This window comes from Ctenopharyngodon idella, chromosome 19 (genome assembly GCF_019924925.1).
Source record: "Ctenopharyngodon idella isolate HZGC_01 chromosome 19, HZGC01, whole genome shotgun sequence".
NCBI lineage: Eukaryota > Metazoa > Chordata > Actinopteri > Cypriniformes > Xenocyprididae > Ctenopharyngodon > Ctenopharyngodon idella.
Window position 1 is genome coordinate 12,747,741 of NC_067238.1, and position 26,720 is coordinate 12,774,460.

Sequence of the window (26,720 nt, forward strand, 5' to 3'; positions counted from 1 at the left end):
GGCTGGCTCCTGCATCAGCATCACACACATGTGTCGTGCTGTTCATGTGATCAACTTTGGCCAGTACTGAGCCGGCATTCGGACGTAAAAACGGAATCCTTCACTGTGCTTACTGCGGCAACTATGTAAGGGTAATGACAGGAAGAGATTGTTGAAGAAAGTCATTATTCTTGTTTTGTTTTTGCGCACAAAAAATTGTGCAAAAAATTTGTCGCTTCGTAAAATTAAAGGGTTAGTTCACCCAAAAATGAAAATTCTGTCATTACGCTCATGCCGTTCCACATCGTAAGACCTTCATTCTTCTTTGGAACACGAATTAAGATATTTTTGTTGAAATCCAATGGCTCAGTGAGGCCTGCATAGCCAGCAATGACATTTCCTCTCTCAAGATCCATTAATGTACTAAAAACATATTTAAATCAGTTCATGTGAGTACAGTGGTTCAGTATTAATATTATAAAGCGACGAGAATATTTTTGGTGCACCAAAAAAACAAAATAACGACTTATATAGTGATGGCCGATTTCAAAACACTGCTTCAGGAAGCATCGGAGTGTTATAAATCAGCGTGTCGAATCATGATTCGGATCGCATGTCAAACCGCCAAACTGCTGAAATCACGTGACTTTGGCTCTCCGAACCGCTGATTCGACACGCTGATTCATAACGCTCCAAAGCTTCAGGAAGCAGTGTTTTGAAATCAACGTTAAAAAAGAAGTCAACGTTAAAAAAGTGTTGACTATCATCATGTGGACTTTTCACAGTTTTATTAAAGTGTTTCTCAGAGCAGTTAAATGCACTGCTGTGGATTCTGTCATAGAGCATCTTTATGTATGGAATTAGATCCTCAATGTTGTCTTTATAGAAAGAAACGAATGCCGTCTGGTCTTAGTGTGTCTGACACTTGAAGAGAATGTACAGCTGACACAATGTCAACCTCACTGACTGCATGTGAGCTTTCTTCACCCAGTGATGAACCCGTCTCATCTATTAAAAGATCCTTTTTTAGATTTAGCCATTGGAAGACTGATTGTATGTGGTGATCCTTCTAAAAAAGGGTTGTGGAAACATTGTTGATCTCTAGTACACAGGCCGATGGTCGCGCATCTTTGAGTTACTGATTTCACAATTTCTGACAAGCCACATACATTACACTAACAAGAGTGTATGGCTGACCTTCCAGTTTACATTTCAACACAACATATGTTCCACAGTTATCTTTTTCATCACTTATTCATTCAAAATCTAGTCTTTTCCTGACTAGTATGGCTGTTCCCTTTTGGGAGATATACTTTGTGTAGAAAACATGCCACTCATTTTTTAGACCTTCTATAATATGTTCATCTCCTACTCCAATGTGGGTCTCTTGAAAGAAAACAACTGAATGCTGCATTAAAACAGTTTCATAAGGGAAAAAAATGTAAATAATAAATCAACTCCATAGCAGCTTACAGTGATCAAGGGCTTAGGACGTTCCAATTCAACCCATTGCAAGGGTTCCGCCAGTAGTGGGCACTCATGCAACATAAGCAATGATGTACATCCGAGTCAACGAGACTGAAGTAAGCGAGGAAAGGTCATAAAAAAACGAACTGGAATGCAGCCGTAGTCTGGGAACACATGAATCATGTATATTCACTGAGATCGCCCCCAGAGGTGAACCATCTAAGTGTCTATGGTTTTTACCTGATCTCTGTAAGTTTTTTTTTTTATTTATTTATTTTTTTTATTGTAGACGTTTTGTATAAGTAAAAGGACACTGAGATTTTGTATAATTAATATAAATTATGGTATTTAATAGTCTCATTGGCCTGTTTTGCTGAGCCACCCATGGAACAAACCAAGCCATGCAAATTGATAAAGGAACATATACAGACACTTATTTAATGATTTTAGATTGTCAGCATTTAATAGATTATACTTTAAACAAAACATTTGCAGTGGGTTTGTAAAAAGCGTTTTTATGCATGTTGTGGCCATAGTTTACACTTTTCTGACCAGCAGAAGTCACCAGCATGTGGCGTTTCAAACACTTCGAAACAGTGAATCATTTTGCGAAGCAATTGGTTCAATTGTTTCGAAGCTTTGAAAAGAATTTGTTTCTCCCATCACTAATAAGGTCTATCGGTCTAAACAAAAAGACAGTTAAGATAGTAAAATTGAGATGTTCATGTTTCGTTAAGTACTTAATGTGTAAGTTTGTATTTTATGGACACGTAGATTATGTGGAAGTCACTTTTAAACACCTCACTTGAAGACTCACCTTGATCAAAATATTAGGCTCCGGTGTAAAATGGTGCAGGTAAAACTAATGTCAGCTAACGACTGCATGTGGTATGGAGCTGGAAATATGACAATATATTTGAATTGTGTAAATTCGAATTATAGATCATTTAACATAATTGAATTAAGTGCCATTTTATATAGTTTTGAATTTGAATTTTTTAAACTTGAATCCTCGACATTTGATATTTACCAAAATTTATTTATTTATTTATTTATTTATTTATTTTTTATGGCATAATTTTCTACATAGCCTATGTAGCCTAAATTTCAAACAGCTTATTTTTTGTTCTGAATTTTTAGACTGCAGATTCACTTCTTAAAAATACAGCTTCAAGTTTTCAACATGAAGAACAAATTCAAAACACCAAATTCATATTCTAAAATTCAAAACGCAGAAATTCAGATCGTACTGAAAGTAGGTCAGAGGTCCACATTCCGGGTGCCACAGGGAAGAGTAGAGGATCTCGGAAAAGTCGAACGTCGCATTTTGGCCAATTACAGAGTTGCAATAATTCTCAGCATGCAAGACATTTATCTCTGTGAGTGTCTGCTAGGCCTTTTTGTTTTAGTATAAAGTAGGCTATATTTAGTATGGAAGTGATTAGCATGCGTAACAGTCACACATAACTCTATATTTCTGCTGCATTTATCGAAGTTGGATGTTAGGTTATTTCACTCACTGACATTTAGCTCAAGAATTTTGTCGAGTGCAGATGTTAAATTTAGGTAGGAATATGGTGGGTAATTTAATATATTATGGCAAGAACAGTTCAAGTTTTCTTTTGTTTAGAAAGCAGCTACTGTAATACATCAGGACTTTATTCCACAGAAAGTGGGACAGGCAAAATGGCTTTCTCTCTAGACATCACTATGGCTAAAATAACATGCTAATGTTTATTGTTGTAATTAAGACCCCATCAATTAAATTGTTGACTATTTGACCTTTAAGGCTTAATATTGTAGAATTTAAGACATTTTAAGACTAAAAAACTGACTGTATCTGATTAAAAATATTTCACATTTAAAATATTTAAATTATTTCAAGTGCAAAAACTCTTTTTACCAACAATGTAAAATTTAACATTTCATCTCACTTAATGTCATAGTTTATACACTTTAATCTGGTATGCCATAGCATAGAGCTTTATAGCTACATACAGCTCAATACAACATAATGGATTAAGGCTAAAAAATAACCTCCCTCGTATGACAATGACATGACTGGAATAAAGCAAATAGACTACAAAACCCGAACCTTTCCTTTAGTCTGGCCTCTGCTGTCATTGACAGGATCATAAATAAAATAGTTGATCATGAGGTTTCTAATAAACATTGCATTGCATGGCATTGTTTAGTCTTCACTGATTTTCCATTTCTGCTGTCACAGAGCATTCCGGCGACATGACAAAGAAAGCTGATCCTGATTGGTCCTCGTGTGTGCATTCAAAGTGCTGGTTGGCTCACAGATACAACCTTATAGAACCAAGTTAGAGTTTGACTTTGTAGATTTTGTAGATTTGTTTTCTAAAAAAAAAAAAAAGCCAAAAAAGGTACACAACTTATAAAAAGAAACATCACATAATGTAAATAAGCTGTCAAAGAAAAAGAATATGTGAATAACTCAGTTTTGACAAAAAATGTCAGATAGGACCTTATAATTCCAAGGGGACAATTTGTGAAAGAAAAAAGGGGTGGTTCTGAAGAGCTCAGTGAATTCAAGTATGGTACTGTGATGGGATGCCACCTTTGCAGTAAGTGAAAGCATTTAGGAACATCAGCAACTGTCACAAAGCAGAAGACCACGTAAAGTCACAGAGCGGGGAGGAGCGTAAAAGTCATGGGTGCTGATTCCATAGCTGAAGAGTTCCAAACTTCCATTTGGCATTAATATAGTGTGTAATTATTTGTTTAACTATTTATGCATAGTAAATCTGAGCAGGTCTCAGAGATGAGTGTGGGTGGATTTAGTGGTAATGGATGTGATTTTTACATTTGTGTACATTGTTTGTTTATGTGTGATTGCATGTTGAAACTCAGTGAAACAAAATTTCCCCATGGGGATAATAAACATAAATACAATACAATACAATACAATTTGCAGCACTTATGTACTCGGGGGATGTGGGTTTGAGTCCAGCCTGGTCTAATTTCCTGGTCTTTTCGTTCTCTCTGCCAGTGTTTTCTTATTGAAAAAAGTAATTGAGAAAATGACAATGCAAAGTTAGCTCTGATTATTTGCTTGCAGATGCCACTTGGTTTATTATTTTGTTCCTAAAGCAATGATATTTGGCCATTTTTTTCAGATGCTCTTTGAGTCACTCAATTTTTTTTTTTTTTTTTTTTTGCTTTAGAAATGTAAAATTTTGTTTTAATTTTGCTCCTTTTGCTCCTACATTTACACAACAGTATAACAATTTATAAAACTGATCTTAAGAGTAAAATTTAAACTACTTAATATAATATTATTATAATACATAATATTAACACTTGCTTCTAGATCACTTTGGATCCCTGAATTTTTTTTTTTTTTTTAAACAGCATATTTTACTTCTGAATAGACGCCCTTAAATATGCACAAAATTTAGCTAAAGACACATAATCGAAAGATAAAAGGGCATATTCATTTAACTAAGTCAGCATATAAAGCATACAAAGTCAGGCATTTGTCAGCATTGTGTTTGGCTCTCTATTCAACTTGTATTCAACTTCTGAAAAGATATACTTGTCTGCTGAATTATACTGAAACTCTCTATAACAGATCTCATATTAGTTGTTGAACTATAATGAGGGATGAATTATATAGCAAAGAAGTACACTTGATTGTACTTTAATTACACTTTAATATTACAGTACAATGTAAATATACTAAAATTATATTTTCTGCAGAGGTAGCACTGCAATCATTGTCATAGTCACTTGCTGGAGTGCCCAGGTTGGCCACTTGAGGGCACTCCTTCGCTGACCCTCCTTCCCTCAGCCATGAACTTCAACTCCCATAATCCTTTGTCTGGACTCATCATTATTGCATTCAGTGTTGCCAATTTAGCGATTCTGTTACCAGATTTAATGACTTCCCTGCCCCTTTTGAGACTTTTTTTTTTAAAGTTTAGGGACAAATCGAGCAACTTCTTGGACAAACCTTATCTAGATTTTTATTTTGCACACTGATCTATATTCATATTTATATAGATCAATGAATTTGCCATTATAATGTCATCTAGTGACATTTAGCTACCAGTTTTAGCTACTTTCAATTGAAAGCAGTTGGCAACACTGATTGCATTCAGCTGCAACTCATTTTCATTGTTAGCTTCTGTCTGTTTAAACCATGCCATGTTTGTCATTTGTTTTTGCATTTGTCACTCTGCATATCTGAGCACTCTCTCTGGTTTCTTGTTTCCTGTTTTTGGTGGATTTTGCAAGTATTTTGACCCTTTGCCTGGCATATGACATTGATTTTGGATTTCCCAATAAAACGGCAATTGGATCTTACCTAAGTCTCAGAGCATTCCAAGACAGAAAAACTCGATCACTTCAGATCCAGCGGCATAGGAATTCAAATCCTTCCTCCATCCACTAAGAAGGAGCAGAGGGCACGACATAAGAACTTAACTGCCCTATGCCAGCAAGGGATAGAGGTGGGTGGTCTGGCTCAGTTATTTTGGACTTTCTCTGTGGGGATGGAATGTAATGACTCAAAGCTTATTGAGATTTTTAATGAATGTTGTAGGACTTAAGATTCTGGATTTTTGGGGGTTCATTAATTATCTACAATACCAGTGCCTATTTACAACATGGCCGCCACACCGGAGTCTCGTCCCGTCATGACTGCCACGTCAGAGTACTTGGACAAGATGCCCGCTACTCCTGTGTCTCCAGCCAAAATGGACGCCAAGCCAGAATCTTCAGACATCATGGACACCCCTTTAGAGTTCCTGGTTGTCATGAACGTCACTTATGAAGCCATTAACGTGGTCCATATGTGAGGTTGGCATCCAGCTTGGAAGACACACCGCTGACGTTGGTGCGTGCTGCCGGCATCTCTAGACCAGCCTATGATTCTACTCCAGAGCCTGCTCCAGTCCAAGGGTCTGCTTCACAGCCCGCTCCTGTCCAAGGGTCCGCTTCACAGCCCGCTCCAACCCATAAGTCTGCTCCAGAGCCTGCACCAGCCCTTGAGTCCACTCCAGACTCTGCTCCAGCCCATGAGTCTGCTCCAGCCCATGAGTCTGCTCCAGCCCATGAGTCTGATCCAGAGTTCTCTCCAGAGTCTGCTCCAGCCAATGAGTCCGCTCCAGAGGCCACTCCAGCCCAAGAGTCCTCTCCAGAGGCCACTCAAAACCAAGAGTCCTCTCCAGAGGCTCCTCCAACCCATGTGTTTGCTCCGGAATCCGCTCCAGTCCATTAATTTTTGGCTGCATGACTGTGACCAAGGAGGTCACCCCTGAATTTCCTGTCTTCTGTGATACGACCAAGGAGGTCGTCCCAGAACTTTCTGCTTGTCTCGACGTGACCGCAGAGGTCATACATCAACTTCCTGTTTGCTTCAACGTGACCGCAGAGGTCATACATGAACTTCCTATCTGTCTTGATGCGACCCCAGAGGTTGTACATGAACTGCCTCAACACGACCAAAGAGGTCATATACAAACTTCCTGTTAACCAGAGACACTCTGCTGGCACAGTTATGTCCATTGTGGACACCCTCAAACTACCTGACAATCTACCTGTTTTAACATGTCCCTTGTGGCCAAAACTTTATGCCGTGGGAGAAAACAAGCTATTCGAATTAACATGCATAGACGTTGTTAGGTGCTTGATCTTTACTTTTTGTAATGATTACAATTACAATTACAATTTTGCTTGGTGCAGTGCCATAAAGTTGCTGTGTGGCATTTTGCAGCTCTAATACATTAAAAAAATAAGGGATTCCATCACTTGTAATGGCAAAAGTTTAACAAAAATGGCAATAAAGTCATACTTGTCATGGGAGTCAAACTGCATCAAAAAGCAGTCAACATCCTTAAAGCGTCTTATCATGATGCTATCACAAAATGACAGAATGGTTATTGATGTAGTCTTCTTTATTTCATTATGGAAGGGCTGGGCTCATGTTAACTTGTGCTTCAATATCACAAGCAGATATATAGAGACATACACTTGTACTAATGACATTTCCTCATCAAAATGCTTGCTGCTCCCCCAAATATTACATGACATAGCCTACTTCATAATAATCACCCAGTCTTTCGATGAAGATGAATGCTATAAAAAACTAATAAAAAAGTTTGCCACTGTCAGTAATTTGAAGGCAATTTGAATAATATTTTGATGCTGACATGTCAACTCCAAATTTGCTTTGTAAAATGTAAATGCTGAAACCCTAGGAACTAGGAATTCATTCGTGCATGGCTGTACTAACAACAAGAAAAACGAATAAATAAACAAATAAAGCCACATGCAAGACAACAAAAAACTGACTGATCTAAACTCGTGTCATTGATGCCAAACAGCTCGTCTTTAACTGGCATTTATGCTTTTGACAAATGTTTGTTAAACATGGTACTGTGGTAAATTAACATTTGACGTTAGACTCTGCGCATTTCATGTTTCTGTTCTAGCCCAAACAAACTTAAACATGAATGCCCTTTGCATTGCACACAGCATATTCAGAAAAATATCCATTCCATAGCACAAGACTCTGTTTTATGATAATTTTAAAACGTTAAATGTATGTAATACATACTCTAAATCCATTAATTTCATGAACACTGAATAAACGTCTTCATCGAAACACTGGGTGATTCATGAAATAGGCTATTATGCTATGTAATATTTGGGCAAGCAGCATGCATTAATGAGAAAATGACATCTCTGGCCATTCCGTTGGGTCCTTTGTCCAGTCACAGGTATACTGTACGAACAATCCGATCCAATACGGCTCAGTTTTTCTATGCATCTTTCTCTGTCGGGCGGCAGAAGTGATTCTACTTAGGTCTCACTGGGTTAACACCATGCTTTTCCAGTCAGGGGGAAAGGATTGTTTTCCCCCATGCCGACTCCACCCCACGCCATGCTCTCAGCTATGACGTGACACTTATAGAGCTCCGGTAGTCACGTGACCCATTCTGTTTACACCACCATGCTGGCAGGCAGGGATCAATATGAAATGATCAGCATCAGTTTCAAGGCAACAGAGTTCACTGCGCACTTTAATTAAAAAAACATAGACATGTACATAGCAAAACATAATAGATTAAACATAACATATCCTTATAATGCCCCCGGGGTGCTTTTAACGTGTATCGATAAAAGAACGGATAGCTTTTCAGACATGAAAATATCCAAATGAGGTGTCATTAGTTGCCCCTTTAAATAATCAATAATTATTTTTTGAAATTTTTATGGAAATGTGTGTGAAAAATTGTGTTTTATGTTCGGCCACAATTGTGACCGGTGGAATAATGTGTAGCGTTACGTTATACTGAAAATATAGACTATCAGCCCAGTTATTTAACACATTTTAAACTCTTTCATATCATTTTAGGGTTACTATTAAACATAAATACAACCATCTGTTGTTTTGTTGTGTTGGTTAGCACGTTTTATTGCAGTGAACCATTTCAGTTGTCTATCGGGATCCTTAGGAATATGATAAAATGATTTCCCCTTTGCTTTCCCCCGCCTGTTCTGGCATCCTGGCGCACAGCAGCTGTCCACCATGTTGAAATAGTAAGGTTTGTAAGGTCTAAACATGTCTGGTTTTAAATTATTGTTCGACCACTATCGATACCAATGCTACAGCCGCTCTAGCGCTCTCCTGATGGCCTGCCAAAATGGCGAGTTTAGATTGCATGACGTCAACCTCCGGAGCTCTATTGCACTTATTCAGTCATCAAAGATTCAATTATTGTTGTGCAGAAAAAAAATATGCTTGCACTGCTACAAACCTCGGCTCGTTAGCGACTGTACAATTTTTACAAAAAATGAATATGAAATTAATAGGAATATTAATAAAGTTGATGTCTAACTTAAAAAAAAAAATGAACAAGGAGGAGGGTAGTGAATCACGTCCCGGGTCCCTAAAGAACCGAGGTATGCATTTAAGGGTTAATGATGAGAATTGGACCCTAAACTGTGTGACCAAAATAACATGTATTCCTTGACAAAATGGATGTTTCATGTGTAATTAGATCTATGTGACCCATGATTGATGATTGAAAACTCAGTCAGCAAGGAGTTTCCAAATTTCTTCATCATCCATCTCTTCATCATCGTCCATTGGTGTAGCGGCAATCACATTTGGGACCACAGGCCCAATACCTGCAGAGGGATGACAATTATACACAGAAATATGTAGTGATGGTTTCTTAACTTAGATTTAAGGTGTGTTTTTTTTAACATGGCGTTAGAAGATTTTCAAACCATTTCATTGTGTTTTCAACCTTCTTTTGGAAAAAAAAAAATGTTTATATTGTGCTGTATGCGCATGCATTACATACTGTAACACTGAGCACTTTGAATTGTTTAAGCATTCAACATGATTTGTTTTAAATGGAAATGAGCTTATCTGAGGATGTCTCTGCATGTCAGGAGTTCAAATATATTTGAGATATAGTCCTATGAGTGCATTCACACATATCTACTCACCTCCTTGTTCTTTTGGTTTCTTTCTGAGTCGATCAGCTTTGTAACTCAGATATTTTTTTATTTCATTTTCACAGTCAAACCTGATTACCTTTCGTTTAAATGCAGCATCTGAAAAAGGAAACTTCAGATAGTGTAATCTCTACAGGGTCTAATTGGTCTCAAAGTCTTTTAAATATGTTTTAATCGTATGCCATTGATATTTTCGTTTTAATGTGAAGAAGACTGCAGACAAAATATATGTGAAATATAGGTGTTTTCAGCATTGACTTTACCTCTGATTACATCTGCTAAAATGAGCTGAGAGAAGGGTCTTTTATCTCCTCTACCCTGCCAGTTGAACTCCTTTGCCAGATCATCTGTAAGGACTTGCTGCATAATATTCTTAATAATGTCCCTGGGCCCAAAGCCTCCAAGCATTGACAGATATTTTACCTGTGAGGAAAATACTTTTGATATTTGATTCTAACTAACAAATATTTTGTATAATGACCACTAAACTGTACTGTTACAGTATAATGGTCTTCCTGGACTTTTTTCAAGTAGAAGGCAGCTATAAAATGTTCTACAAGATAAACAAAAATAATCCTTTTGACTCAGTGTATCATACTTTATGTGTTTGTTTGTCTGTTTTGTAAATGGTCATGGAACAAGAGGAACATTCCAGTAAGGATTATTTCGTAATTGTGACCAGATAAGTGTACAGTATCCCTTTAAATGTTTTATAAATGCTGTGATGACTCACATATTTTTTGCGTGATGCTGCAGTGTTGAGCTCCCTTTCAATCCTGTCCACATCCTCAAAGGTTTTAAGAGGCAGATTGAGATTTGTTTTAATATCTTTAGAGAGCACACTGGTACTGCTGGGGGCTTCAGAAACTGTGTTGTCTTTCAGTAGTTTCTTTAACATGGCAGAGTTTTCCTGAACCGTACTTTTGATGTCTCCCAGCATTTGGAGGAGCTCCTTCTTGTCTGTTGTGTAAAATAAGTTGTGCTGTAATTACAAAAAAAGGAGGGAAAAAAACTTCTCAAACTGATTTTGATAAAAAAAATAGTTGACTCACCATCTGTTCTGGATGTAGATGCAGGTGGAGGAAGCTGTTGTAACTGATTTTTTAACATTCCTACAGCATTTTCAAGTCTTTGTCTTTTTAGTATTCCAAAGCCTTTATTTGACCTTTATTTAAAAATAAGCAATACTTTAACAAAACAGAACAAATAGTTCTTTCAACTTTTCAAAGGTCAAAACTTTTGAAAAAAAAAAAAAAAATGTTATTGGAAACAAAATATATATAATGTATACAAAATGTATATTACCATTCTTTTTGTTCTTTCATTACTTTTTGCTCTTCTTTTGCCTTGTCAAATGAGACTGTAGTAAGATAAAGTTTTTAATACATTATTTGAGAACTTAACAGACAGTAAGAATTTAGGTTATTTTAAAATTGTAATCACCATATTCAGTGTGAAAGCTAATATTTAATTTCTCCCATGGTTTCCCTCCTGTTTCAGGTTTAAGTCTGTTCTGAACAGCATCCATGAACTTCTCTGGTGCTTTGAATGGGGGCCAGTAACTTTGTTTCTTGTCTGTGCTCAACCAGTTTGATGCTACCACCATCACCTCATCTGTGTCTTGCAGGGTGACAACTGCATACATGGTCCGCCTATTAAAAAAAGAAAAGAAAAACAACAACATAATAATTATACTCAGGTAAATTATAATAAATTTGAAAGTTGACCAATCAAATCATTTAAGGTCATCAAAGAATTAATTTCTATTTTGTCAGAAATTGGTCATGAGATCGACTGATTGATCAGTCGATTTTCGATTTTCGATTTCCTAAACTACCAATATCACTCGTCACCTTTTGGTGAAAATCGATGTTCTGACATTGAAACAGGCCTTTTGTCACAAGGTGTTTGCAGGAAGACAGATGAAGACAGGAATAAAGTTCCAACACAGATTTAATGATAAAAATCCACAGAACAGGCAAAAAGACAGAAGCAAAACACACTATATGCAAACTTGACCAGACAAACTAAAAGGGAAACACACATGACTTATATACAAAAGATAATGAGGATAACACAGCTGAACCAAACTAATGACAGTAACCATAGAAACTAAAGAGTGGCAGGAAATACAAACAAAGGAAACCCAGGTACTAAAGAATTACAAATTAAATGTCCATGAACACAAACAAATTGAACATAATGGTGAAATAGTGACATCTTTCATTTAATTGTTTATAATTTTGACTCTCTTTTCTTATTTCTTAAAAATGGTTTATAAGCAAAAATCATCTCAGGTTATGCATGTAAACATGGTTCCCTGAGAACAGGGAACGAGACGCTGCGTAAAAACGCTAGGGGAACACCTCCACGTGAACCAAATCATGGCAATATCATACTGACCGGCGACAGCCCATGACATCATAATGGTGTGACCAAAAAGTATATAAGGGGCGCCTAGAGAACATGTCATCCACTTATCGTCTGAAGGGACTGTTTGACAGGCGGGCCCTTAGGCATGGATGGGAGAAGCAGCATCTCGTTCCCTGTTCTCAGGGAACCATGGTTACATGCGTAACCTGAGATGTTCCCTTTCGAAAGGGAAATGCTAGGGGAATGATATACCCATGCCGACATGCTGAGGGGAGTGCATGCCAAAGAGCGGCAGTGACAACTGTCAGAATCAAGCAGTTTTAACTGAAATGCCAGATCCACACTCCCTACGGGTCACCAATGGGCTGTCAGCAACAGCACTCCCTATGGTCAAAGCCCAAGCTATAAGCCTCAAAAAGGCCTCCATATTTTACACATGAATGCCTGCCAAGGCCGCTCAAAGGCCTGGGACCAACAACTTCAACAGAAGGGGTCTCTTTAAGGGAGTGTGGCTAGGGAGCCCGAAGGAACCCCAGCCAGTCACTTCTCAGGGGAACAGTAACCTAATCTGGCCTGCAACCTGTCTGTTTCTCAGAAACAGAGTCTCTAGACTTTCATTTGTCTCTCGAAGAGACATCCAGAAAGAGGGACTGTAAAGAGGCAGAAAACCAACTCAGACCAGATCTTAGAGATGGGCAACCTGGAGAGCAGGACTCAGCATAGCGCTATCAACCCTTGCAAGCGAGGGGAGTTAATCTGCTGATCCTAGGATCTACAAAGCACCTATGTTTCAAGGCTCAGAGGAAGCTGTGCACTCTTATAGGGACCCTTGTGAGGGGAGTGCTCCCAGCCTAGGGGCTGATCTAACTGGGAGGCCTCATGAGAAGCCTTCAACCTTCTGACCAGACTTAGGGAGCTAAGTACTCAAACCCAACCTCAGAATGAGGGGAGTCGCAATCTCGACCTATTAGGTCGACCAGGCTATAGGCTAGAATTCTGAAGGTGATCTATGTTAGCCATGCCAGCTACACGAAGTAACATGTGGTCTCAGGGGGCCTGATAAGGCCAACTACCTGACAGCAAGACCTTGCTGGCTGACAAATACCCAACTGCAAGGGACTCGCATCAGGGAGGCCTACAGTGGCCAACTACCTGTTATTGAGTCTTTGCTGGCAGAGAAATTACCCGTTCTGTGGGACATTCGCCTTCAGAGGGGCCCACTAAGGCCAATCACCTCGATGGCAAAAGTTTACTGGCTGAAAGTACCCAAACATCGCAGAGAGGCCTGCTAAGGCCAACAATCTAATAGCAAGTAATTGCTATCTGCCACGCACCCAATTATTGGGGACTGGTTCTCAGGGAGGCCCGCTAAGGTCAGCTACCTGATGGCAAGTCTAGCTGGCTATTTGTTGTTTTGGTATTTACTAACAGATACTTAGAGTTAAAAGCTGAAACCTGTGATAGAGTTCCAGTTAGTACTGTTGTGCTCCTTTTATAAGGTTAATTTAAACTGAGTAAAGCAATTTGCCGCCACCTGCTGGTTATAGTGGTAATTAATGTCTTTTTTATTTTTAAATAAGTGTTTTCTATCAAATGTTGGATTTCCTACATTTTGAATCGTTCGGTTTTACAAATGGGGACAATCTCAAAAGGATGAACAAATAATGTTTGTGGTCATCACATTAAAAATACCATTTGAAGTGCTGGAAAAAAAAATGTGCGTGTCTAATTACAGACAAGGCATTTCTTAAACGTTCCCAATAGCTTTGTCTTTATTGCAATCAATAAAACTGGTTTATTGGCAAATTAGGTAAATGTGATAACTACATTAAAATATAAATACAACATTAAAAAGTCAACTACTGATGGTTTTCTGTCGATGTACGTTGAGTACAGAATGATCAGCTAACAGTTCACCGGAAATGCCCAAGCTGGCTTTACGACAACCAGGAAGTAACCGTGCATATAGTCAATTGGTTCTATTGATTCAAAGCTTTGAAAAGCTTTGTTTCTCCCATCACTAATAGAAACTAGTAAGTGTGTGAACAAATGATTGATTTCAGCCTCAGTAGGAGGGGCTGGACTTCAGATTCTAGAGAGCATTTAACTGGACATAAGATTTGATGAGAAGCTGAAGTCCACGGTGATGTCATGAAAATCTGTGATCCATTTCAGCGGAAGTGAGAGACTGTACGTCTTTAATGCTTACATCTCTTTGCGAATTTTGTAATTGTTTTGGAACACACCAGCTTATTACCTTAAGGCTAACATATTAATACTAAAAGCTAAAAAACATACATTTTGATTTCAGGGGGACTTTAAGTCCATTAACATTTCAGGTGATAAAATTTATTGTCTGTGTGGCCATTGACAGATCTCTCACAGACCAAAGGTCCCTGTCAAAACAAGGAGTGCTGGAGGGTAGGAACTTGTTTTGCATTCTGAGAGAATTACGGAGACTGAGTTTAAACAAAAATTTGTTTCCTATTGTTGTATTCCCTGTCTTTGTAATTTTGAGTCGTGAGTATGGCAACAATGTTATCTGACTTATTAGACAGGTTATTATGTCTCTGTATTTCCCACAATTCTGTTTAACCAGGCATTAAGATTCTTACAGAACCCAGCTGGTATAGTTTTTTTCTACCATTTCATTGATTTATTTTAGACTCTTAACCCTACCCCATGCCTTCACATAACCACTCTTGTTGAGTATAAAATGAATAAATAAAATGTAACAGGTTCAGTGAAATGTACATGATACAGTATTGTTGCAATATAGCATTGAATAGATATTTTTGAGAATCTAATCCCACTCCTACCTCTAAACCTAACATTAAATAATTTCTAAATGTATACAATATAAAGGAAATGGATTGTATTCACAGGGCTCTCTGGCAGTATACAATAGGTACATGGTTAAATTTAAGTTGTTAGTCACAAACAATCTTAATCCAATCTACTGTCCAAATATAAAAGTAATTGTATGTGTGGTAGATTCACAAATTACGTAAAATACTTTACGTAAAATAAAAAGGAATTCTCATAAGACCACGTTGCAGAAATGGAAGGGGAAAAAAACAACTAAATAGTGTTTTTTTATGTTATAGCTCAATGGCTTTTTAAAACTCTACATGGGTGCCTTTGTTGCTTTGTTAAATGTTTGATAGATAAATTAAACAACAATATTATTATGTATTTCTTGTTTTTAGTCTAAAAAAGGACAAAAATTCATTTTTAGACAACTAAATTTTAGAATTTTAGTTAACTTTAAGCATCATAATAATTTGAAGGAAAAGTTACCTTTTATCTCAGGATAATGTGTGGGATGTCGATTCAGCTGTCAAGTCAAGCAGAGTAAGATTTCAGAGTAAGGTTATCTGATTCACCTTTGTGTGTTGTCGGGATTATGTTTTGTTCATAATGTTTTCTCCACCATGGCTCCTCCCTCCTTCCACTCCCCCATGGAATGTTTTACCTGCTCCTGACTTCTCGACTGTTCTCCTTTGTCGTGCTCTCTGTATGCAACAGTCACATGTTACAGGTGTGGACTTATTGGTGTGTTAAGCAAATGGAAAGAGAAATTTTCTCCTTTTTACATTTTATTTGAATTATATTGCACAGAATAATTGTAAAATCAGTAGTATGTATTTATTATGTAGCATAGTATGTATTTATTTGCTTGTTTTATTCCATAATATTTCTTAATATTAAAGCTTATAAAGCTTTGACACTTTAGACTTATTTCCTAAATAAGACTAAATAACTGTGACAAATTTTCTTCAGCTTCACTGTTCATTATTAAATCCTGAACTTTAGTTTTCTGAAAAGAATGGGAATAGGTTTAGGGGAAAATTAAAGCGAAAACACATGAAGTGAAAGCATGTGTCTGTTTGCCCTGTAGGCCAAATGGAGATGATCAAAGTTGTTGAATGGTTGCATGCATATTAAGCATCTTCATTACTGCATGGGCTTCAGGTCTGTTATCATTCAATGAACTGTATTTTTAAGGTAACTGAGAATGTCATGAGAAAGAATATGATTCTGAAACAATGATATCTTTAGCACAAAGATTAAGAGTTTGATGCAAGAGTCACTGGCTTTTTTGTTTGGTTTTTCATTTAGTGTGTAGAAATGATAAATGTGTTTAAATAAAGATTGATTGCTGATTGATAGTTTTTTTTTAATTCACCAAACCTGATGATGAACATCAGCAGCAGTAATTTTATATTTAAAAAAAAATGTTTAAAATTGAAATTTCAAAAGACAAATGTATTTTGAGCTGAACTAAATATAAGCAAAAGCAGAGATAATTGTGAGAATAATGGTGAGAATTGTTTACCCAGAAAATGTTTAGCTTTGAACTTTTGCCCCAAGCATCTTTATATATATATATATATATATATTTTTTTTTTTTTTTTTTTTTTTTTTTTTCTTCTTCTTCTTTTTTTCGCATTAGTTTAAATTAGGCCTATAAGTAAAAATAAATAAAATTACAACACGAAACACATCAATGTCATTCTAAGAATATAGTGAATCTGTCATATTGATTGTTTATTAATTTTTAAAAAATATAATATTTTTTTCTGGAGCTTGACAGCCACAGGTTAAGGCCATCTTTGATATCAATTTTATCTTGATCAGTTCACTGTCTGCACTAATATTTTAGACTCTTTGGCTCCTTTGGAAGCCAAACAGTATAAATGTACATATGCAGCTGTCAGGCTCCTAACTGGTATCTGGAGAAAAAAAGAAAAAAAAAAAGAGTACATTACTCTGGTTTTAATTTTTTTGCACTGGCTTTGAATTAAAGTGTTGCTTATTGTTTTTAAATCCCTCAATGGATTAGCACCTGCATACGTTTTAGACTTAAGGACATCCAACCAGGGCCTGCTAAATTCCCTGGGCTGGGCTGACAAGAGGAGATTGTGTTTTGCCTTTGCTGCACTGAAACTGGAACAGCCTCAGGTTTAAGTTTTTTTTTTATTTGTTTCGGTATCTAATCTAATTTAGTATCTAATTTCTGTGTTTAGTTCCTGTCAACTGGCTCCCTGGTCTCTCCTCCCGCCATGGCTCCTCCTTCCTGCGACTCTGCCATGGAACATCTTGTTGGTTGTGGCCTAAGTACCTGCCTGCCTCCTTCTGCTCCTGATTCCTCCCTCCCTCCACTCCCCCATGGACAGTTTTACCTGCCTCTGATTGTTTTCATCCCTCTCCTGTTCCAAGTTGTGTTTGCTTAGTTTTATTCAACCTCCTATGTTTCTCTTGTTGATTTATTAAAGAGTCTGTTTGCTAGATACTGTCACAAAGGTGTAAATGAGCAGGCAAGAAAGCGGATCTAAATGCAGGAATAGTTTAATAAAACACATGGAGAACACTAGGAACAACGACACGGAAAGACCACCACACATAACACCTACACGACTAACAGAGCGAAACACAAGCACTATAAATACACAGGGATAGCTTAACAGGATAACAAGGGGGTGTGGTAAATGGAAACACCTGGGGAACCTAATCAACATGAACTACGAAAAACTACAAAGCATGACATAAGACGGGAAATAACTAAAGTGTCCGCAAACAGGGAATACATGACAGATACTCCTTTGTTGTGAACGCTCTCTGTATATAACAGCTATATGTTACGGGTGTGGACTTATTGGTGTGTTAAGCTAACGGAAACATAAATTGTCCCCTTTTTACATTTTATTTGAATTTATATTGCACAGAATAATTGTAAAATCAGTAGTACACACTGTTGATTGTGTTTGTGTTTCATTTTATTTCTTAATATTCTTTAATAATAAAGCTTATAAAGCTTTTGCACTTTAGACTTATTTTCTAAATAAGTCTAAATACCTATTTTCCTCAGCTTCACTGTTAATTATTAAATCCTGAACTTTTGTCTTCTGAAAATAATAGGAACAGGTTTGAAAACACATGAAGTGAAAGCAAACAGTGGCCTTTGTTTTTCTTGCTGTTTGCCCTGTAGGTGAAATGGAGATGATCAAACTTGTTGAATGGTTGCATGCATATAAACATCATTATTGCATGTAAAGGCTTCAGGCCTGTTATTATTCAATGAACTGTTGTTACATTTCTGAGGTAACTGAGAATGTCATGAGAAATAATATGATTCTGAAACAATGTCTTCAGGACAAAGATTAAGAGTTTTTATCATTAGGTCAATATATAGTGAACTGATTTACATTTATAGAAGCCTTAATATTACTATATCTGGGTGGGGGTTTGATGCATAAGAGTCACTGGCAGTTGTCCATTTTTGTTTGGTTTTTCATTTAGTGTGTAGAAATGATAAATGTTTAAATAAAACTTGATTGCTAGTTATCTGTACAATGGTTAATTTACCAAACCTCTCGGCTCTGTTTGATGAACATCAGCAGCAGTAGTTTTGTTATTGACTCACATATGGAAATGTTAATAAGGGGACACAAGAGTTTGCATATTGTTTACATTTCTCCTTTGCATGTTACCTTTTATATCTCTGTGTTTGCTCTTAGGCGAGGTTGCATAAATGACAATCACGACAAACTGTGATAATATTTAACAATTGTATATTAATATTTATTTAAAGACTGTTTAGATGCCTTTGGATGGTACTTTAATGATTTGATGCACTTAATGTTTATCCAACATTGTAAAAAGAAATTATAAATATTGTTAAAAAAAAAAAAAAAAGTATTTTTTTGAGCTGAACTAACTAGGCTAACTAGAAAAAGCAGAGATAATTGTGTTTTTTTTTTTTTTTTACCCAGAGAATGTTTGGTTTTGAACTTTTGCCTCAAGCAATTCTTTTTAAGAATTCTTTTGCATTAATTTAAATTACAAGTAAAAAATTTTAAAATTTTACTTAAGTAAAAAAAAAATTTCTGGAGCTTGACAACCACGGGCTACGGCCGTCTTTGATAGAGCAGCATGATTGTCTCATGTTCATAGTTTGTCCTTTACTTTAGAAATACTTTAGGTGCGTTTACGCCACCTCGTAATTCCTGTAATTACGAGATTTTAGCTTGTAAAAAGTATCACTTCCTCGTAGAGCTCGTAATTACAGTTTGTAAGCTGGGAGCTTTCTGAAAGCTCCCAGGCGTACCACGTAGCCGGTGTATCACCTGACCGCTGTACATTCATTTAGGAGTTGATAGTGGTAACATAGAAACGCATAATTCCCAACCAGAGGTTGTGAACAGCTCCGAATACAACGTCACCTGTTGTCATCTCACGATTCCGGTAAATACAAGGTGGCTTGAACACAGCATTTGTCCTTATTTCTTGACCCAACCCTAACAGTGTCCAGGTGTGTCCTGTTAATTTGTAAATGATGAGGGCAAAGTCACTAATATATTTATAGCAGGGAGAGGCAACATCAGTCCTGGAGTCACGCTGTCCTGCGGAGTTTATCTCCAACCATGAAAAAAAAAACACCTGCCATGTCGTAATTACCACAATTAGGCTACGTGTAAAATTTTAACTTGTAAAAAGCATGTACATCCTCGTAGAGCTCTTACCCCGCTAGAAATTTTACGTCCCCAGAGGTGTTAAGGGCGTTGCCTAGTAACGTTCCCTGTACGTTCACAGACTGTCACGATGTGGAGTTCTTTTAAGGTTTGGGGGACATTATTTGACGGACCTTCACAGAACATTCAGGACGTTTAGGGAAACATATTTTATTTGGAAATGTTCTCAGAACGTCCCTTATCAAAAAAATTGAAAATTAGAGTTAAATTGACTAACAAAAGTGGCTGTTCAAACAAAAACTATTTTTACTTAAATGTCTTACAAAAAAAAAAAAAAAAAGGTCTTTACAGGTATATTCTGGATTATTATTATGAAACCTTTTCTTTAAAATGTAAATAACACCTACACGACTAACAGAGCGAAACACAAGCACTATATATACACAGGGATAGCTTAACAGGATAACAAGGGGGTGTGGTAAATGGAAACACCTGGGGAACCTAATCAACATGAACTACGAAAAACTACAAAGCATGACATAAGACGGGAAATAACTAAAGTGTCCGCAAACAGGGAATACATGACAGATACTCCTTTGTTGTGCACGCTCTCTGTATATAACAGCTATATGTTACGGGTGTGGACTTATTGGTGCGTTAAGCTAACGGAAACATAAATTGTCCCCTTTTTACATTTTATTTGAATTTATATTGCACAGAATAATTGTAAAATCAGTAGTACACACTGTTGATTGTGTTTGTGTTTCATTTTATTTCTTAATATTCTTTAATAATAAAGCTTATAAAGCTTTTGCACTTTAGACTTATTTTCTAAATAAGTCTAAATACCTATTTTCCTCAGCTTCACTGTTAATTATTAAATCCTGAACTTTTGTCTTCTGAAAATAATAGGAACAGGTTTGAAAACACATGAAGTGAAAGCAAACAGTGCCCTTTGTTTTTCTTGCTGTTTGCCCTGTAGGTGAAATGGAGATGATCAAACTTGTTGAATGGTTGCATGCATATAAACATCATTATTGCATGTAAAGGCTTCAGGCCTGTTATTATTCAATGAACTGTTGTTACATTTCTGAGGTAACTGAGAATGTCATGAGAAATAATATGATTCTGAAACAATGTCTTCAGGACAAAGATTAAGAGTTTTTATCATTAGGTCAATATATAGTGAACTGATTTACATTTATAGAAGCCTTAATATTACAATATCTGGGTGGGGGTTTGATGCATAAGAGTCACTGGCAGTTGTCCATTTTTGTTTGGTTTTTCATTTAGTGTGTAGAAATGATAAATGTTTAAATAAAACTTGATTGCTAGTTTTCTGTACAATGGTTCATTTACCAAATCTCTTGGCTCTGTTTGATGAACGCCAGCAGCAGTAGTTTTGTTATTGACTCACATATGGAAATGTTAATAAGGGGACACAAGAGTTTGCATATTGTTTACATTTCTCCTTTGCATGTTACCTTTTATATCTCTGTGTTTGCTCTTAGGCGAGGTTACATAAATGACAATCACGACAAACTGTGATAATATTTAACAATTGTATATTAATATTTATTTAAAGACTATTTAGATACCTTTGGATGGTACTTTAATGATTTGATGCACTTAATGTTTATCCAACATTGTAAAAAGAAATTATAAATATTGTAAAAAAAAAAAAAAAAAAGTATTTTTTTGAGCTGAACTAAATATAGGCTAACTAGAAAAAGCAGAGATAATTGTGTTTTTTTTTTTTTTTTTACCCAGAGAATGTTTGGTTTTGAACTTTTGCCTCAAGCAATTCTTTTTAAGAATTCTTTTGCATTAATTTAAATTACAAGTAAAAAATTTTAAAATTTTACTTAAGTAAAAAAAAAATTTCTGGAGCTTGACAACCACGGGCTACGGCCGTCTTTGATAGAGCAGCATGATTGTCTCATGTTCATAGTTTGTCCTTTACTTTAGAAATACTTTAGGTGCGTTTACGCCACCTCGTAATTCCTGTAATTACGAGATTTTAGCTTGTAAAAAGTATCACTTCCTCGTAGAGCTCGTAATTACAGTTTGTAAGCTGGGAGCTTTCTGAAAGCTCCCAGGCGTACCACGTAGCCGGTGTATCACCTGACCGCTGTACATTCATTTAGGAGTTGATAGTGGTAACATAGAAACGCATAATTCCCAACCAGAGGTTGTGAACAGCTCCGAATACAACGTCACCTGTTGTCATCTCACGATTCCGGTAAATACAAGGTGGCTTGAACACAGCATTTGTCCTTATTTCTTGACCCAACCCTAACAGTGTCCAGGTGTGTCCTGTTAATTTGTAAATGATGAGGGCAAAGTCACTAATATATTTATAGCAGGGAGAGGCAACATCAGTCCTGGAGTCACGCTGTCCTGCGGAGTTTATCTCCAACCATGAAAAAAAAAACACCTGCCATGTCGTAATTACCACAATTAGGCTACGTGTAAAATTTTAACTTGTAAAAAGCATGTACGTCCTCGTAGAGCTCTTACCCCGCTAGAAATTTTACGTCCCCAGAGGTGTTAAGGGCGTTGCCTAGTAACGTTCCCTGTACGTTCACAGACGGTCACGATGTGCAGTTCTTTTAAGGTTTGGGGGACATTATTTGACGGACCTTCACAGAACATTCAGGACGTTTAGGGAAACATATTTTATTTGGAAATGTTCTCAGAACGTCCCTGCTGCCCTTATCAAAAAAATTGAAAATTAGAGCTAAATTGACTAACAAAAGTGGCTGTTCAAACAAAAACTATTTTTTCTTAAATGTCTTACAAAAAAAAAAAAAAAAGGTCTTTACAGGTATATTCTGGATTATTATTATGAAACCTTTTCTTTAAAATGTAAATCTCTTGGAGTAAATCATTAGCTGACAACAGCACATGCATACTGTATCACTACATCAGCAACTACACAGTTACTGCGGCCTTTAAATAAAGCAACTTGCAGCGCAACATCAGTGTTTCTGGATCATCACTGACTGAAGCACAGGCTCTACTCTTCAGCACAATGGTAACCTCACAAAACTCAGATAACAGAAACAGAACATTAAAGTGCATATTGCAGGTTAAAACATTTTTTCGAGATGAATATATAACCTTGTACGAAAATACCATATAAAAGGGTACTGCAGGATTTTAAAATGTTTTGCAGGACATAAGGGCACGAATTTAGTAGATAAAGTGACGATCTCTGTAAAAAACGCTTTTTTTCATCGTCGCGTCATTTTACGTCACGAGAGGGAGTCGTTCGTCGAGCTCTGTGTTGACTCAGTGCAGAGTAGGTTGGTATTCAGTAACTGCGGTCGTGAGTGTTTTCTGTAGTTTTTGTATTCTATTTATCATTGTCATGGTAAATTATTGTGTTTGTGGAGGTTGCACAAACTCCAGCCTGTCAGGACATCGAGTCCAGAGGTTTACTAACAAGAAAAATTTCAGTTTTATTCATGCCATGTATGTACATTCACAAGTTCACACAACTACATAATCATATACATCCTCACACTATCAGTGAATGGGCAAGGAATAAACTCATAACACAGAATTAATGAATAAAGGATAACATGAAACACATACAGTAACACTACTTATGTTCGTCCGCCGGCGGGAGACATGATCCATCTCCGCCGGAGATGCAGAGATGCAGCTCGATGAACACGTGAATTGTGCACCCTAAGTCTTGTGTTTTTGTTGTTGTTGTTTGTTTTTTTTACATTTGCTAACTACCAAATCAGTCGTAATGAGAAACCGCTATATCACGTAACGTTAGTGTGGACGGTATTAACGAGTGTGAGATAGGCTACGCCTGATCAAAGTTTATGTTATTAGTAATCAATAACGTTACTCCTAGATGACCAATAGCCTACTACCTTTGCGGTTGCCTGATACATGATAATAATCTGTACAGTATTGTGATCTGAGCACAGTGTTGCATATCGTTAGCTAACGTGTATCTATAAGCTAACAACGGTCTCTGCCGTGTTCTCCACTGGTTCTCCTCACACCACGGCTCAATTTGTCTCCTCTGACCGTTGCTCTGTCTAATCCTGGCCTGTCCCTGCTCTCTTGGCCGCATAGCAGGCTAATAGTATGGCTGTGGTCTGTTATACGAGTATGAATAAACATTTACAATTTCCTCAGCGTCCGAACTGTCATTGCAATCCATTGTTTTCCTATTATTTATATTGACCGCACTCCCTCCCGTTACGTCACTTCCGATTTGGCATTTTTCAGATGCGGAAGTAAAATTTTCTCACAAAAAACGACTCCAGAAGCCTAAGTAGCGTATTTATATGTGCATTTTAAAGGAAATCTAGTTCCTACATTATTTTTCTATACATTGAATCAGGAATCCCATGTCTATTGCTATACAGGAATCCCATGTCTATTACTATTCTGTATTATGTATTAAAAGAAAATACAGTACACCAAGAAATGTTCTCATGGTTTACTCATCTTTTCGCTTCCAACCAACTTTCACCAGCGTGTGCATGAGAGTCGACTTCATGTTTGACGAAGCACATTGTAATGAGCAACGTAAAGCTTCAAGCTTTCATGGCGTTCTCGCTGGAGTTTCATGTGAAACTCGTGCGAGAACTGCCATCTCTTTTTCTGTCTTGTTTGTTTCTCATTATTATTATCTGTTATTCTGTGTGTTTTGTTTTGAGTAGTAGGAGGAAGCCAAGCAAGAGAAATGAATAAGAAGTGTTGTAAATCTGTTTTGAAATAAGTTGTTTTTCAACTAAAGGTTTCCAAGTAATATCAGATTTGGGGTTATTGGTATTTGGAGAGAAACTCTGAGTACCTGAACCCTGTAACTGCATGAAACAAGAGGGTAACAAGCACCACTTTTATTTACAATCTGCAGATGTCATACTTACCCTGTAACTATGGAACAAGAGTATATTTCCCCTAGTATAAGTACCCCTTAGTTCTAAAATACTTGCAGTATAAATAATTTGTTATTTTCCTGGTTGTTACCCCTTTATTCCCCAGACTTTACATATTGTTCCCCTATACTTACACATACTTCCTTTATAGGTACACTATAATTACCGGAAGTTACCGGAAGTTTCCGGGCTGTAATCTAAAGCGTTACCACACATTGTAAATAGATATATTTGACATTCTCCAGAGCGCAAACATGAATATGCACTGGAGCGTTTGCCAAATCTGTTCCGCCAATATATTATTACAGTAACAACTGAGGGTGCTCTTGCTTGCGTTTGAGCACTCCTGTAGAACCGGGCCAGAATCGTGGTAGAAGATGGTGAATGTAAAGCCTTGGCAGCGAGGAAACTGCAGCAAAATATCCAAATATAATGTTTCTCTTATTACACTTACAAAAACACTTATTCCAAAGCTGCTGAGTGTAGTGACAGGAGCAAAATAAGTGTACCACTGTTTCATTAGAATTCAGACAACAGGTAAAACCTGTTTATGAGTTTAAAGGAAACTTCTTCGTGTTTGTGAGAAAGAATGTTTGCTGTAAAACAATACATAAACAAGAGGGAATAGCTACCAGCAATTAACTGTTGCAAATTCTTTTGGGGTTATTGGTATTTGGTATTTGGAGAGAAACTCTGAGTACCTGAACAAGTTACTTACTGTTCCAAATAAAACATCTCTGTGGTGAAAAGTTATGTTTATTAATTAGAGCCCATGCTAAGAGAACATGTCGATGCAAGTTGGAAAGTAGAGAGTTTGCATATATCATAATTACACATTAAGAGAAAATGAATGCCACCAAGTCGTGAAAAAACAAGTTGAGGACAAACATTACAAAGCAGGTTTGGCTAGGTAATTCAGCCAATATTGTTTTATACCAGCCAGAATGAATCAGATAACTGAACCACAGAATGTCTCAACTATCTCAATAAATATTTTGTCAATGATGGAGTTCAAAATATGTTTTAATCTTTTATGCTAGGACTGAAGATATTATTTTATAATAATTATTTAACAGTGTGATTGGACACCAATTGTCTATCAAAAGGGAACTTTCTTTAATTTTGGGATAAGAGTTATTAATCCTTGGCATAATGTGGCTTAAAGTAATGTTTTTTCTATACTTTCCTTGTAAACCTTTAACAAGAATAGTGCTAAATTATGACTAAACAGCTTGTAAAATTCGAGCTGATAGTTAGGTCTAGTCGTGTTGCCGCCTTTTGTTCCTGAGTATCCTTGCTATTGTTTATTTTCCCTTAGTTTTCTTATCTACACTGAACAAAATTATAAACACAGCACTATTGTTTTTGCCCCCATTTTTCATGAGCTGAACTCAAAGATCTAACACTTTTTCTATGTACAAAAAAAGGCCTATTTCTCTCAAATATTGTTCACAAATCTGTCTAAATCTGTGTTAGTGAGCACTTCTCCTTTGCCGAGATAATCCATTCACCTCATAGGTGTGGCATACGAAGATGCTGATTAGACAGCATGATTATTGCACAGGTGTGCCGATAATGGCTGTGCGAAGTTGCTGGATATTGGCAGGAACTGGAACACGCTGTCATATACACCGATCCAGAGCATCCCAAACATGCTCAATGGGTGACATTTCCGGTGAGTGTGCTGGCCATGCAAGAACTGGGATGTTTTCAGCTTCCAGAAATTGTGTACAGATTCTTGCAACATGGTGCTGTGCATTATCATGCTGCAACATGAGGTGATGGTCGTGGATGAATGGCACAACAATGGGCCTCAGGATCTTGTCACGGTATCTCTGTGCGTTCAAAATGCCATCAATAAAATGCACCTGTGTTCGTTGTCCATAACATACACCTGCCCATACCATAACCCCACCGCCACCATGAGCCACTCGATCCACAATGTCGACATCAGCAAACCGTTCACCCACACGACGCCATACATGCTGTCTGCCATCTGCCCTGTACAGTGAAA

The 26,720-nt window shown here is 37.0% G+C and overlaps 1 protein-coding gene across 3 annotated transcripts; it reads right to left on the reverse strand.

Annotated features, from left to right (window-relative positions):
• Positions 1 to 7,352: 7,352 nt before the first annotated feature.
• Positions 7,353 to 15,772, reverse strand: LOC127500717 (uncharacterized). 3 transcript variants are annotated; one of them, XM_051872123.1, is made up of 8 exons: positions 15,619 to 15,772; positions 11,389 to 11,597; positions 11,251 to 11,305; positions 10,998 to 11,110; positions 10,679 to 10,905; positions 10,209 to 10,368; positions 9,937 to 10,044; positions 7,353 to 9,609 (listed from the first exon to the last, which is right to left on the reverse strand). In XM_051872123.1, the coding sequence occupies exons 2-8, from the start codon at positions 11,588 to 11,590 to the stop codon at positions 9,512 to 9,514; spliced, it is 963 nt and encodes a 320-aa protein (XP_051728083.1). In that variant the 5' UTR covers positions 11,591 to 11,597; positions 15,619 to 15,772; the 3' UTR covers positions 7,353 to 9,511. The 3 variants fall into 3 exon arrangements, 2 of the variants coding, with proteins under 2 accessions (XP_051728083.1, XP_051728084.1); XM_051872124.1 differs by having other exon boundaries at positions 10,679 to 10,927; XR_007926405.1 differs by lacking the exons at positions 7,353 to 9,609; positions 9,937 to 10,044; positions 10,209 to 10,368 and having other exon boundaries at positions 10,677 to 10,905.
• Positions 15,773 to 26,720: the final 10,948 nt, after the last annotated feature.